At 40.8% G+C, this 16,363-nt stretch overlaps 1 protein-coding gene across 6 annotated transcripts in view; it reads left to right on the plus strand.

Annotated features, from left to right (window-relative positions):
• Window positions 1–16,363, plus strand: part of mast4 (microtubule associated serine/threonine kinase family member 4) — a 106,432-nt gene that overhangs the window by 23,928 nt on the left and 66,141 nt on the right. For all 6 annotated transcript variants that reach the window (XM_080510198.1, XM_080510200.1, XM_080510201.1 and 3 more), the window contains exon 3: window positions 5,851–5,984. In XM_080510198.1, coding sequence (XP_080366324.1) covers window positions 5,851–5,984 — 134 coding nt within the window. The remainder of the gene's footprint in view (window positions 1–5,850; window positions 5,985–16,363) is intronic.

Raw genomic sequence — 16,363 nt, forward strand, 5'->3', positions numbered from 1 at the left:
GCAGACGGCTTACCGAGAGTAAAACTGATGTTTATTTAACGCTGTTGATCCACACAAGTTCGACAAATACAGGTTGATATTGATCACAGTCTGACTTGTTTGATGAAGCCGTCAGGAGGATGCTGAGGGTTCAGGTATTTAATGAGGCTCTCCTCCTTCAGTAAACAGGAGTTTAGCGATTAGTAACAATTGGCTGTTCACTTGTTGAGCAGTAGAGACAAAGACGGCAACTCTGAACATAATAGAACAGTTTTTATGTGCAATCCTGTATAGTGAAGATGCTAACTGAAGCTGCAGTAATGCCAACTGTGTTTATAATAAAAAGTTGACGACCATAATGAGAATTGACGCCACACTGCTGTATTTGTTTACCGAGAGGTGTCTTCCTAAAACCACTTTTCTCCGTCCTTGTTTTCCTGTTCGGTCTGAATTTCAATTTCGATTTTACAGTTGCTAATCTGATTTTATGTAACCAGACATTCAGAAAGCAATATCCAGGAATGGAGCCCATACGTCTGTCATCAAATCAATTAATCATCCCTCTCCCCCTCCTCCTGAAGCTCCCTTACCTTCACGTATTATTCTCACATCTTCTCACGGCTTGAAAATGTTCTCCCGGCGTCTGACCGGAGAGCGAGAGAAAGCAGTTATGGTAATCTCCATCGCATTAATGCTCGCAGTACACCCACTATCTGTCATTTTTAAACGCCTTCGGCTCTTTCTTAATGGAAATAAAAGGGCTTCTGAATAAAGTGTCATTTAATCCAAATAAAAAATTCATGTTACCGTCAGTGATAGAAGTATTTATTTCTTTATGTGCCGCTGGCTTTGAGAGCTCAAGGACTTCTCAGTGCAAAAGTAGAGCGCGGAATTTCATTTGTGGAGTTAAGAGCATTTAAAAATGACTTGAATCAGTGTTTCCAGAAAGTGCCTAGGTTACTTAATATAATCAGGATAATCCACAGATCCCACTGTGAGCAGTTTTCAGTGTTACCTACAGTTGAGAATTGACGACAGATCCTCAAAGACAGGCTTTGAAGTCTGAAGTTTCCCTTCAGGTATATGTCTGTGTGTGTTGTGGTAAACAGTGACCATGTGTCTGAATGGTGCGTCATCATCCGCTAGCATTAAATGTCACCTGAATCCTGGAAACCCACCAAAACTGAGAAACACTCAGATGATCTTTCACCAGTGTTGGATGTGTGGATTTTCAGACCCTGAAATCATTGTCTTGGCATCTCACTGTGACCAGCAGAGCGGTGCCTGAGTACTTTATCTTTTTAACGCCGTTTTGAGTTTGTGCCTCTTACTGGTTTCAAGGGGACTGGAAAAACAACAGTATGTGATTCAACATCATGACCGTAAACCAAAAACTAAACTTGGAAATGAAATCATGGAACAAACGTGAAGTGCTGAAAATAGAGCGGCAACATATGAATGTAGTACAAATATTGAACTGGCTAAAGATACCTTCTAGAATTGTTTTGAAACAGTCATTGAACAGTCAATGAAGGCATATTCTGAAATAAGAAGCCAAGTTTTTTCCCCCTCCTCTTTTCACAACAGAAACGCTCAATAACACTCCGTATGTACCAGGTTAGACCTTCTGTTGCTTTTATTATCAGTTGCAAAGATACCATTTCAAACACATTATAAATATTTTGGTATGAATGCACAATGTGTCCTTAAATCAGACATTAAGGCAGCACATTTCCATCTTTCCAGTTTTCACATTGTTGCACACGTGCAAGATGGCCTTCACACATGCACAATATAAAAAATATACACCAACAGTCAAACCAAACAGCAAAATCCCAGTTCAGTGGGTTTTAGTTTAACACCAGCTCACCCCAGAAGAGCAGGAAGCTCTGGATCAGAGACAGATCTATGATCTCTCTGCACCTTTGCTGCAATATTTTTCTTTTTTTTTTTATCAAGGGTGGATAAAATCTTTCTCCCCTCCCACAGTGACTAAAGCTGCTTTGCCAGCAGAAAATTGACAAAACACATCAGATGCACACATTTCAAAGTGAAGTTGGGTTACTAACTGAATGATGAACTTTTACCTGTAAGATCTCCCATATAATGGTGAGTGTATGCATTCATGCGCGGAATATTATTGGCCGGCAGATTCCGATTGGAAAAAAAAAATAAATAAAAAATGTAATCCTTGAAATTTTATAAAATATTATGAAAAAAGTCGAGAAAAAGTGAATCCCTGAGCTTCCGAGGTTATTGTTAGTTGGTGTACTGTGCTGCTTTTTGGGCATGCTCTCATATTAAAACACGCCACGTTCCTGGGATGAGGAATGTGTAAAGTCAGCAGAGAGCTTCCCCCTTGGAATTGAAAAATTCGGTGTGTGAGAATTAGTGATTGAAGTCGGTGGGTTGGTTGCAAATCCTCCCGACTGCACCTGCAGCATGTAAAGGAGCTGCCAGGGCTCGGCGTTTCCACTTCATTTTCCGCATTGTGACTTTTGTAAACGAGTTTTTCTTTAGGTTCCCACCAAATAACAAAGAGAAACGTATCTAATGTGCAGTTAAACATAAAGTTCAGCCTGCTGACGGACAGAGGGGTGTGTGTGCCGGGTTATTATCTTCATTCCTGTTACTAATGTGCAAGCAGGCTTCATTTGAAGCCATAAAACACACCACCAGTCACCCTGAGGATTTAAACAGAGGACGCAAGCGCCTTTCTATTTGTTGGTTGTGCAGGGAGCTTCACCTCTCTGATTAAAATATTTGACCTTTTCACAGTCTATGAAAGATTGTGTTTTCATCTGGCCGAGCGTTGAATGAAAGCTTTACCCTATACTAATTGGTCTTCATAAAAACAAGATGATAAACAAGCATTAAACGAAATGAAGTCGACTTGGACTGACTTCATCGGGTTGTTTAAATTTCTATGTCGTCTTTGCCTCTATTTAAGAGATTTTCTACTTTTCCTGAAGCGTCTATTATTTCCTTTTTTTTTCCCCATTGTATTTCATTCTGTTGTGGCTTAAACATTTTAAATTATATTTAATTAAAGTATAACTTTTATTTCCCGTGATGTATAAACCTGTGACTAACTGTAAAGCATAGGTGAGAAAGTACGATGAATTAGAGACTGAAAGACGCGTAATGTCACCCTTGTGCTTCGACTAATGCATACAGTAACATGAAATTGAAATACTTTCTTTGAAAGAAAGCTCTGGATGTTGGCGATTCCTAAACCGAGCGGATTCATGAACGTATAATCACAAGCAGCAGCCACAAAGCAGTTGATATAAACTCCCAACAATCTTCTTAAAGAGCACCTCTCCAACTTACTTCACTTCACTTCACTTAATGAGTGAATCAGTCACCGGACTGACTCGCGCTGTGCTGAAAGCTCAACTCATTTGTCACAGCAGCTCCACAGTGAAACAGCACAGTATGTTAACACACCTTGTTTTATGCACCTAACAAACACTCACAACTACAAAAAAACGACTCATTTTAAGGCAAAGATCAGAGCAGAAATGCTAATTTTGTCATTCCTGCACTGTATTTTGTGATGGAACATTTCCCATTGGTGTGTGGACACCAATGGGAAATCATTCTTCACATCATGAGTCACATAACGGAGGCGCGGTTGACACGGGGGCAACATCTGTTCAAGGTTGCAGGCTGACCTTGCAGGGTACCTGCTTTGAATGCAAATAAAACCGTCCAGCAGCCGCTCCCCCCCAAAATCTCCCGAAGGCCCGTCACCTTGTGGAAGTGTTGACTCGCGAGTGACGAGAGGCTTCCTTCGTGCCGGGACGTGACGGCCCCCCTCATGAGGAGAGCTTTTGCCGGTAAGGAAGGAAGGACTTCGGTTTTCCCTCCTCATCCTGTTTGGTCTCCCCCTCAGTTCTCCGAGGTTAACTGCAACGGTCGCAGTGCGACTGCGAGGATAATGTGGAGGGCAGAAATGTGCAGATTGTGTGATTGATTACCAAGAGGTCGTCTTTTGTCTCCAGCAGGAAGGGGGGGAAAAAAATTTGCTTTTTTTTTTTTTTTTTTTTTTTTTAATGTAATGCATTCTTTTAACATTTGCAGAGGAGTGTGAATGAAAGATATGTGGCTAAGATGAACAGGACTGGTGTTAATTCTATTAAAAATAGGTGTGGAATCCAGCTAAAGGCAGTATCTCTAGTGTTTTACTGCAAGCTCTTATTTATTTTTTCATTATCATCCGTCTTCTTTAGCTGCTAAATGCAGACTTTGGTCACGAATGGCTGCAGCTTGTACCGGCTCGGGATTTAGAGTCACCAAAAAGAGTAACAAGCAAGTCTTTGCATCGTAAATCACGAGCCCTGTACAAAATTGCGAGAACATACAAACTCCGCACATTTATGACGTCGCTGACGATTCAGGCTCAACTTTCATCCCTCTGAAATGCCACATTGTGATTTTTCTTCGTCCGCCCCCCTTTAGTTCATCAAAGATGATCACATCTGAAGCCTAGTTAAAGCCAAAAGCGTCCGCCTCATCTGTCCTTCCTGCCTTGTGACAAATGGTTCACTCTCACAGGAAGCAGAAATACACACACACGCAGACAAAAGATGACAACATGTTTACCGATGGTGTTTGAATTTGTGGAGACGCAGCCGAGATGCTGAGACAGATTTGTTGTCGTCTTGGTTATTATGCCGCGGTGTGGATTGGTGATAAGAAAGACAAATGGTAGATGCTGCATTCAGTGCCATCTAGCTGCCAGATAAGGGAGATAAGTGTTTTCCCTTTTTTTTTTTTTCATTCCCAGTTGATAAACAAAGCTTTCCCAGAAAACTTTGCTTGTTCGGAAACCTCGCAGGTTCACACAGTTGCTCACCCTCTCCGGATTGAGTTGCCGCTGTGGTTGCGTAATGTTGCGGTTATCAGTGATCTCTTAATGGGCTTTCGTCCCCCCCCCCTCTGGCCTAAATTAACCCTTTGACATCCTGCTGCAGTGCGCAAGGTCAAGAGCTTCAGCTTAACATGCCTAACAAGAGCCGACAGCAGGGACTTTCTTATGCTAGCAGGGTGTCTTTTGACCTGTGCTGTCGCTGGAGGATCAGCCTGCGATTATTGTGACATTTACAGTCGCAGCTTATTTACAACTGCACCGCAGTAGAGTTTGTTTACACCTCTTTCGCTTACCATAAATAGAGGCGCTCGACTACACGTGGGGAAAGTCCTGATCAGTTAAATCTTATTACCATTTAAACACGCTTGTATAAACAGTAACTCACAAACTCCTTCTTGTTTAAAAGTAAAGGAATATGAACAATAGAGCAACAAATTAATAGAATATGTAAATTAAAAGGTAATCACAGATATTTAACTTCAATGTGTGCACAATTTGGATTATATAGACGTCCATCTTTACTCATGAATCTCTTTAAAACAACCACACGAAGTCAATAAGACAATAGATACAAAATGCAAAAGATGAACATCTGCCATATTAACTCGTATAAAAAATGTTCCTCATTATAATGGTCATGCTTGATAAATCTGCTGGATTAATTCAACCAAGTTTTAAGTTTGTTTTGGTCTCCAACCTAAAGGTAGAGTTCCCTCCTCAGGAACATCAGATAAATCTAAGAGGTCATCGCATGTTAAATAGGACAGGAAATAAATAAAAGCCTTCACTTATGGGAAAGTATGCATCATTTCACATAAAACTTTTTTTTTTTTTTTAAAGAACTTTGCTGAGGTTCCATTAACAGCTGTAAAATTTGAGGAATCACAAGCCAAATCTCTATTTTTATCATCTGACCCACTTTTACGACAGAGGTCAGTTTAATGGGTTTTTAGTACGCGTTGCCTTTTAACCGATCTTTTCCTGTTGTCGCGCAGGAAAGTACCTCCTGCTTCCGAGCACCATCCAGCAGACACACCCGGCAGGTCATCAGTCCTCCGAGACCTCCAACCTGGTCCGCATGCAATCCCTGAACCTCGGGAAGTCGGACCCCTCCCTCACCTCCAGCCTGGTGAGTAACACGGATCAGATCATCCAGTTCATGTAACCTTGGATCAGAGTCTAATTTGAAATCTATAATGAGTCATTCTAGTTACAGGAAACTCTAACGGAAAGACTAATTGCTTATCACTGCGATGACTGAATGAATAGCATTCAGTACAGTCTATGGTCGTTAGACATATTACACAAGAGGGTATTTCTACCCATGACCCCTGAAATAGATTGTCAGAGTTGAAAGATTGTGGCCACTGATATATTCTGTCATTTGAATTTAGTGCCAGAAATTTCTTTTAATAGACGTTCATGTTGACCGGTCGCTTCTCAAAGCACGCGGTGTATTTTTAAAACGGACGTGCTTTTAAAGTCGTGGTATAAAGTGTTGTACGGATCACCTTCAGGTGTTTGGCTCTGGTTCTGTTTAACCATCCACGCATCCACCAACTAAATCAGTTTGATCCAGACGTCAGTCACTGGGGAAGGGGTGGGGGGGTTGAAGTATTGGCTGCACATTCACCAAGTCTCCTATCCATCACAAGCTTAAAAATAATAAATATAAAAGCCTTAACTTTAAGCTATTTTGACTCCAAACCATGACATTTGTTATCATTCTGACTGTGAAGTTCTCGGAATTCATTTCAGACTATTCTCATGATAAATAAGGCTTAAAACGATCACCAATTATTATGCAAAACAATTCAAAGTGTAATTGAAAAGTACAGTTTTTCTTGCCAGGGAGCCACGCCTGATAAGATTTTCTGATTTAACACATTAAATGTTGGGGATGTCACCAAAAGCCAACAATGGGGGGGGGGGGCGAACCCACATTTGTTTATATTCACTCACTAAAGCCTTTTCAGGCACCAGGTATTGCCGGTGCTGATAAATGTTGAACCAAGATGTAACACACTAATCTGTTTTCTGCAGTCTGTGACTCCGCTCTAATGAACGACCTGGATGTTGGTGGGCCTTATCTTTTTACCACTGCTGGTTGACTAAACACTTAATTGCCTTCCTTTGAAATCTTTATTCCCATGGATAGATGACATGCCAAGCCAGCAGAAATCGTATTTGTTAAGAAGAATGTATGAGAGTCAAAGAAACCCTTTCAGATTATTGCATAACTCCATGAAACAAGATCCGACAGGGCGGGGAATATGAAAATATGAAAATGAAGTGAGGAAAGATGAACCCATCATCTTGAATCCGAATTACTGCTGTCTGCTAAGGATCATCCTATCCGGAATTCAAAGTGTGAGACGGACCTCTTCAAGGAGGCGCCATAGAGCCGCAGGGTTTGTACAAATGTAAATAAATCAACAGCTACAGGAGATTTATAGACATTTCAGTGCATTTTGCTGCAGAGGGTTTCATTGGGCTGTATGTGACTCCTGAACTAAAACGTATGACACCGCTGGTCTAAAGTATAAAAGTAACAGTTTCAACAATTCCAGGCCATATATCAAGACTCATGGAAAACATCTAACTACTATTATTGTCTATAGGGCGCAAGACCTTTTCACGATTATTCCTTCCAACATGAAAAACTTTTGGAAATTCACTGAAAAATACCTATTCAATGCAAGTGTGCCAAAGTATATTCATCCGGAATTTTGGTGCGATGTTTTTCAACCTCTGAAAGCGGGGCATTTTAAGACTTGGCACAACAGAACTCCTCATGCAAGGCATAGAGTGTTTGTACCTGTGTAGTTGGAAATACCTGGATAAGTCGCAAACTATTCCTGGCGAGAGAGAAACTGGAGTCGCTTCCAGTTTCTCGCTGCGGTGAGGCAAACTAAAAATGTTCTTTGATCCGTTTCAAGCTTGATTAATACAGACGGTTTAACAGATGCATGAGTCAGTGGAACACGCCAATATTTATCAACAGAAAGGTTCCAGTCGACTGTCCTTTGGAGGACATTGCAGCGTTTCTCGATGCTTTTCTGGACGAGTGGAAAGTAGTGTTTGCATAGCGCCGCGTAAATAAAGTTGCCTTGATTCAAATTACGTCATGCCGACAGAGATGACCTTCAGCGTGGTCCTGTCGGTTCTTTCAGATGACACTGATAGATTCTGTGATTTGCTCCATCGTGATCTTATTGTCTCAGGAGTGAGATGCAATCAGAAGCAGAGGCTAATCCAATGCTGTTGAGCTATGACTCATTCGCTGTGTGTGCTCGGGATCTGCTCGAGGAAAGGTTAATGCAATAAAAATAAAAAAAAATAAAGAAAATAAAGCATTTGAGACCTCACTTTGAAAGCGCCCACGCATGTATTTGAGTGCAGATGGAGTCACCGTGAAAGATGGATTTTGGCTTATTGACACTCGGTGATCTGAGTGGGCCGAGTCAGAAAGAGGCTCGGTAACCTGAACTGGAGCAGGTGCAACGTTTTTTTCACATGTTCCACGACATCAGGATGAACTTTTTTCGTTAAAAAAAAAAACCCAACAAAAAAACCAAACAAACACAGTATTGCTACTGCAATGTAAGCCTATGGTTTTAATCTGAACAATAAGCTGTTTTTTTTTCTTTCCATCAATAAATGCAACTTGCTATTGTTTTGGAATTAACTGCATAACATCTCGGCTAATTTCGCACACTTGGGGGCGCTAGTGCCTTTTCAGTGTTTGTACTTTAAGCACACATGTCTGTGTGCTTGTAGAGGCACAAATTAATCCCTTTGGTTATTGTGCCCTGCAGTGTGAATGAATACAGGATTTCCTGTAACTTAATTGTCCTCCGGTGGATAAGTCGTCCAAGCTTCATGTGTTGATTCAATTTCACTTTTACGGCTCCATGACCTGAGAGAATCTTTTAACATCATTGACTTTGCCAGAATTTGCAATGTGATTCCCTGCAGACCCTTGTAGACGGTTATCAGACCACCTTCACACACAGTCTGCAGGGTGGGATCAGATACTGGGAGCAGAGCAGGAGTGGGCCGGTTCCACGGAGTCTGACCACATACGATTCATCAAACTGCAAAAAGGAGGGGGGGGAAAAAAAACCCATCTTTCTGCTGACACAGATTTGACATCCATTTGTTCAAACATCCCCCTCACCTATGAGCCATGCTCAAGATGCTGGAGATTCTCCCTGTCGAACTGTGGAGGAAAATGAATTTTCATAAGCCATTCGGAGTCGCTCCTTCTTTAACAATCTGCTGTGTCTTTGCAGCCTTGCCTCTGCCTTGCCCTCTGCGGCGTGGTCGTCACACACATGAATCACAGCAGTCTCACTGCAGACGGACAAATAACGTTGGGGAAAATTCTCTCTCCCTCTTTCTTGGCCGTAAACGGCTTCCACTTTTGCGAAGAATTGCTTTTATGTCCCGGCGCCACAAACTTTTTAAACAGATCTGCCAGCTCTTCATCCAAAAATTGGACACTTTTTTGGGTTCGGTAAAGTAAATACTGACACATAACTCATCTGTATTAATCTACATCTTGGCTGTGATCTGAAGTTGCATTGATCATATGTGTCATCTGACATAAACTACAGTTGAGGCACGCCAAGAGTAGATTCAATTAAAGGTGGGTTGATGGGACTGTGTTCTCCTTGGAGAGGGAGGGGAGGGGTGGAGGATCTATAAGGTCACATAGTCCCGGGAGCCGGTAATCCAATGTTTCCTCCCTGGTCGATGGTTGGAGTTTGGCCCACAGCTGAAGGAGGGAGGATGACGAGGGTCGACTTTGCCTGAGAGGCTGTCCAGCATGTGCACCGCAGTACAATATCCTCAGGTAGCAGGTGGAGTGTTATTAAACCTTTTTGTTATCATGTTAATGCACCGGCAGCACTGGGATTACACTTCATTTGGCTTTTTTTTTTTTATAGCCTTTAACTACAATTATATTTTTATTATAAAAGTGCAACATTGACTGTTTCTCATGCAGATGCTCGAATCCCATCGTGTTGAATTTAAATTTGCTCTGCAGAGCTCTCTTAAACTTCCCACTTTCCAAGACGGAAGTTGGCAGTTGGAATCTGTTGAGCTATATTTTATCCCACTTTGAAGTCAGAACTTTCTCTCTTTCCAGTCACTCATAAAATTTTGAGGTTTTCAAATTAAGAGACTCTACTTTGCATGAAAATTTGTACAGCAATTTTTTTTTTCTTTTCACAAATTCAGTGACTAAATTGGACTGCTTTACATTTTTTTAATTTTTCAAGCTCTAAACAGTTAAACATGTGCTTCTTGGCAGTTTTCAAATTTACTTTAAGTAATGATGGAAATAAAAACGTTTTGAAGTTTTTTTGACTTTGGATGGCTACAACAAGTGACTGTATTGATCTTCAGAGTTTATGGTTTCAGTCTGAATCTTGTTTTATTTAATAAATGACATACATGAATGAGGACAATCAGATCTGGAGAAACAAAGAAAACAAAACAAAAAAAAACCAAACAGGTGCAACAATTGAATTCTGTCAATATAAAGTCACATTTTTGAAAACTGTGCCATGGAATAACGCAGAAATGTAATTTCTTAGATGAATTGTACAGCCTTGCAGTCTTTTGCCTGTTAACAAAAACCTGGTCAGAAACCTTTTCTTTGTCTGTACTGAACCTCTGTTTGCACGTCTCCGGCGACTCCCCGATTAACACGGTGGGAATAATGCAATGCCGGTGGCCGCTGCTCATACGCTGTCATGTTGTCGACACAGGCTGACTGGCCGATGTGTTGCTACATCTTAATGGCATCTCGGGGAGTGCACTGCATTGCAGCCATTATTGTTTCCTGTCCGCTGGCTGAGCTGAAGAAAGACACGGTGAGTTAGTTGACCTTGGGAGAGGAGCTGCTCAGCTTGTCACCACTAAATTGGAAGATGCTGCTTTTCTTTGCCACTTGCAGTTTTATTCCTCAGTTTGAATTTTTTTTTTTTTTTTTTTTGTGTGTGTGCTGTGAATGTGCACAAAATCCTGTTATACGATGGCATTTTGTGGTAATGATGGCGTCCATGGCTGGAAAGCCCACCAGTTCTTGGCCCCGGTGACGGTGAATGAATGGACGTCTGCCAGCCTGCAGACTGTGTCACAGCATGTCACTGTTGTCAATTCTATCCACGGACAGATTTGGCAGATACATTCATGCCTGAAGAGATTTATTGTAATAAGCCGGTAGATCTTGTTACTCCTCCTTCACGTTTTTTTTTTTCCTTTTTATGAACAACACTGTCGTGTAGTTTTGACAGCTCTATGACTTTTTGCCTGACTTGCAAAGTGACTCTGAAAAAAAGAGTTTAATGAAAACCCCCAACTTATTTTGAGTTTGTTTCTCATGAGGAAATGAGCTATAATTCCTTTATATTGCTTCACATTCTTAGTGACATGGTTAGAGGGGTTCATTTGTAAAAAAAAAGTGGTTTACAAACTGTTTCTCCAAGCTGTTATTGGCCTTAATAACAATCTGTGTCTTGTTTTTTTTCTTTTGGTTTAATCGAGCCATCAATTCATCTTCCATACCGCTTTATCTTTTCAGCAGTGCTACATCCAAAAAATGCAACAAAATAACATGACTGAATCTGCGGAAAGACCTCAAATCTACCAGTATTTCACTTCAGACTAACCCGAAGTTGTATAATTTCTGCAGCCTTGTTTTCACAGATTCAATGTGGTTTTGATGCTCGTGTTACTTTCAATGCTGCAACACAGATGCTTCAGCCCGGTTACATTGTACTGTTGTCATGTGGGAACGGCAGTGATCTTTATTTTTTCACTTGTGTACGTCTCTTTGTTTCAGCTGCGCTTCTACAATAGAAATTAAGTTGAATAATGTTTTATAGGAAAATACCAATTAATGTTTTCTTTGGGATTTTTACACTTACAGTATACCCTCAGTCCATATGTTGGACAAAACATGATATTAAAATCAAAGCACAAATCTTACGGTTTCGATTTCACTATTTTTATTCATGAGCTTCCAGGAAGCATTAATTTTTTTTTCATGAGACATTGGACCACCGCACCTGTAATTGGATATGTATTGCCACTGTAGAGCCTTAGTCCATCATTGTTAGTGTGACTGCAGAAAATCTGAAGGTTTAAAAGGTGTTGTTTTACCTCTCTTAATCAATCATAGGTGTGTTTTGGCTGTTAGGTTGAATAAACCGATCAGAATCTCATTTCGCCTTCTTCTTTGTGAAGCCCATTGAGCGGCAAATTATGTATGAAAGGTGTTGGATAAATAATGTAATTATTAATTCCAATTTCCTTTCGAAACAGGTCTGCCCGTATGCTGGCAGATTGTTAATACAAAATCAACTTTCATTTCATACATAATGTTCTAAAATACAGACAGTTCTTCACCTTCATGTCTGTGCCCTCAATGCAGGTTTAACCCCCCTGGTTCTCTCAGCCATGTCTTAGTTTGCCTCCCTGGACTTCTTTTATTGGTTTTTATCTCTCTTTTTTTTTTTTTCCCATCTTCTCCTCCTCCATGCTTCTCCATCATGCCCCTGGGTGTGCATGGCTCTCAGACGAGCATGGCACATCTCTCTTGATTGTGATGCTCTTTGGCAGAAAATCAATACCTCACTTCTGGTGTGATATGGAGATAAGACCGTCATAATCCTGATGTTGTGCCTTTGTGGACTCTCATTTTTCCCCGTAATTGGCAGTCAGTGATGTCCTTTGCTGATATCATTGTTGCTGGAGTGGTTTGTTGTCACGAAGGGAAGGGACTACAGTTTATGTGGACAAACACGAGGTACAATGGTGTCGTAAACCATCAACTTTTCCACAAATGCCATATATTCTATTTTTTCAGTCGACACTAAAGAGTGTGTCTCACTTAGTTTTATTTTATTTGTAAGTAGCTTTCCTCATGAAACAAAACACCCAATGATCAAGCTGTAATGGCAACCCACAAAAACAAGAAAGTGAAAAATATATTGCCCTGAAGCTCCTTATTGATCAGTTTGCTTGTGGTATCTGTCGTAGTTTTCCAGTGTCTGTGCGGCTTTATTATTTCACGTTCAACATGGGTGTATAGCATCGACTGTTCTCCTGTTCAGGAGAACAGAACATTTGCCTGCAGAATATACATGATCTGCTGCAGCCTCTGATGGTTGCTTCCCTAAAAAGGTATGCATGTATACACCAATTTCTTGTAATTGATATATGCTGGACAAACTTGCAAATTTTTACTTTGATTTTTTTTTAATTTTATTTTTTTTACTTTGATACTCTCTGTTCAAAAAATTTATTGAGTGTTTTTTAAATTTCCAGCAGGAAATTTATTTCACAAAAACCTCCAACTGTCAGGGTCAATATTAATATCTGGCTAGACCCTTATATTCAATTTATCACATTTTTATTTCTACTGCACCAATTAAAACAAGGCCATCGAATGGCATTCAACATTCAAATGAAATCTAGTGAAAAACCAACAGGTCCACGTGGGCTACAGTAGGAAAAAAAAAAGGATTTAACACACAAAGATAGAAACCTTAGCCCATTGACACAGTCTATTTAGTTCAACAAGGGAACGAAGCATGAGCTTCAAGGTGATGCCTACCTGGAGAAATGAGAGAAAAACAAACTCGACTCAAAACGGCAAAACCAAGACTCGGAGCAGTTGGCTTTCCACTTGCATCAATTACGGTAAGAGGATTAGTTGGAGAGAAAACAACTGAGTATAAAGTCAATGTGCAGCAGACTTGTTGAGGGAAGCAGATCACGGATTTCCAGCTCCACAGGCCGAGATCCTGGATGAAGATCCAGAGAGGAGAGAGCTCAGAACTTGCGCAGAGGGAAAAATACATAAAGCTTAATGACATGAAACTGTGACAAATTAATAGTTTAGTAGCTGTATATCCTATTATTGTCCATGTTGGCCTTTTAACAAGTCTCAGACATGCCCTCTGAAGAATCCCAGAATCTCTCAGGATCCTTCAGATTCGGACCTTTTATTATCTTTATTTGTACTACAGAAAGTGAAGAAATTCTTGGATTTTGAAACAATATTATGTAAAACAGTCACTGTATTGGTTGTTTTTTTATGGTTCGTGGTCAATCTTCGCTGTCAAATTTCACTCTTCATTCACTCTGTGACTTTGAACTGTCTGAGAAATATGTTCAACAGACGGTCTCAAGGTTTAAAACTTAAATTACTTGTCGCAAAGACAGATGTGGGAGTACACACAGACGAGGCACAAAAGAAATTAAAGATGAACTGGCCCTCCAGGCAAATAAATAACCTCTCCAGGAACACTGTAGGATATTTGTATTCTTCAACATGGAGGGAACAGAAACTGCATTTTTGAACGTAAAGATTTTTAAGTCGTGTTTCTTTAGGGGCTTTCATGTTTCTTTGTTTCCACCTGCTATGTTATGGTACACAGAATATTTTAAAAATAACCCAACTTCACACATCCCAGCATTATAGAGCGTGTGGTGTGTCACTGTAAACATCTGTTGGTGTGTGTGTGTGGATGTGTGCGATGTAAATGAAACTGTCACTCCAGATAAACGTAGCAGCAGTTGAGACATTCAACCCCTGTCATCTGCTCTGTTTGAGATACAATTTTCTCCGTTGTGAAATTCAAATTTGACGGTGTTATTCGGAGTGTGACTTTGCGGTATCTTCCCAAGTAAAGAAAATGAATTGAGGGGAGAGCCGATCGGATTTTCCCCAAGTGGGCTCCAGCTTACATCATTTTCATCTTTATGAATGCATATATTTACATGGCTACTTCAATTTATTCCAAATTGAAAAGCCAGAGATGAATTGAGAGTGATGCATTTCAAGCCATTGGCCGGTCTCAGTTACTATCTTTGTACTTGTTGTCAAGGTTTAAGATGTTCCCTTCCATTGAGAGGTTGACTCTTTGGGGTTTATTTTTTTTGTCATGGCAGAGTATTCTCACTTCTTTTGCTGTGTACCGATGGGGTTTTTTTTTGGCACTGCTTCGTACGGAGGGAATTGACTCTTTATTTCCACCCTGTCCCTCCTGTGCCTGCCTTACATCTGCAGGTCACCTCTCGGTCTGATAAGCTCAGGCAGAGCAGAGGCTGCGGGTCACTCAATCAGCACTCTCTGCATGCTTTCAGCACCAGCTCTCCCCTCCATTTTATTTGTTTCTTTTTTCTTTTTTGTGTGCACCAAAGGCATTGGAAGCAGCCTTGGCTCCCCACCTGCCAACAGGCAATGAGTCACAGACGACCCCCGGACTTTTCCTGGAGGCCATTCCTGCTTAAACTATCTGCTCTCATCGTTGCCCCCCCCCCCCCCCCCCCCCCCCCCAAAAAAAAAGACCTCAAAGCCGCTTTACTTTGCACAGATTGTTTTTTTTTAAACATTTCTTTTATATATAAATCTGACAGTGTTTATCTTTTTCAAAAACAAATCTACAAACGGCAGGAAAATTGGATTCATTTGTGTTTGCTTGATTATAGAGGCTGCAGTATTGAAGCGGTTAAAAAAAGAATACCTCAAACATTTTTGTCCGCAATCTCGCCCTTTGAAATACTTCGCAGCCAATTACCGCCAAACGATTTGTTTTGGTGGAAATAAAACCGTGTGTAACTTTGTGAAACAACGTGGCATTGTGCAGCACACCCTTTTGGAAAAATGTGTAAACGCTGCAGTTTCCATAAGAAAAGTAAAGCTACGACAGTTTTCCGGTCCGTACAGCAGCTCTGAGTGTTGGTTGTACTCAGTCGAAACTGAATGAGTTTGGCGAGCTTGTAGGTATTCACTGAACAAGAGTGCAGAACTCCAGTGATTGCATTGATTTAAAAAAAAGAAAGAATATGAACCAGACTGATAACTTTTTTGATGAGATTATTAAGAAAATGTTCACGTACCTTTTGCAGATGCCTCAGGTCTACTGCTATCCCCATTAGAGACAGATTATAACAAAAAAAAAAACTCCTAAAGTATTCTATAATTTTAATAACTGATCATAATGAGATATTAGACTCAACTAACATTGACAATGAACTTTAATTTCTACCCTATCACTGTAAACTAACTCAGTTAGTGGAGGGTCACTGGAGGGGGGCGACGGTCTTGCTCAGAAACCAGAGGCAAGGCGCTGTCACTCCAATGGGAGCAGTTTTTGGGGTTCACTGTCTTGCCCAAAGACACTTTGGCATGTAGACAGGCAGAGATGGGGAATCAAACCTGCAACCTTCTGATCGGGAGACGACCGCTCCACTCCAGAGTCTCCATGTTTGATCGAGATTGATTGTGTCTCCTCCAATTATTTGAGTCATTGTTTTACCTTTTTTGCTGTGGCTTTGGTGCGTTTAATGTGCATGCAATGAAAAGGAGACTTTAAACACTGAATAAGACGAATGACTCCTCCCTGGTGCTTCTGTAGCTCTTCATCTTCATTGTTCGCCCAATGTGAAATTTCCGTAATTGCCCCTTTAAGCAGCGGCGGACAG

This window comes from Blennius ocellaris, assembly GCF_963422515.1.
Source record: "Blennius ocellaris genome assembly, chromosome: 15".
Taxonomy (NCBI): Eukaryota; Metazoa; Chordata; class Actinopteri; order Blenniiformes; family Blenniidae; genus Blennius; species Blennius ocellaris.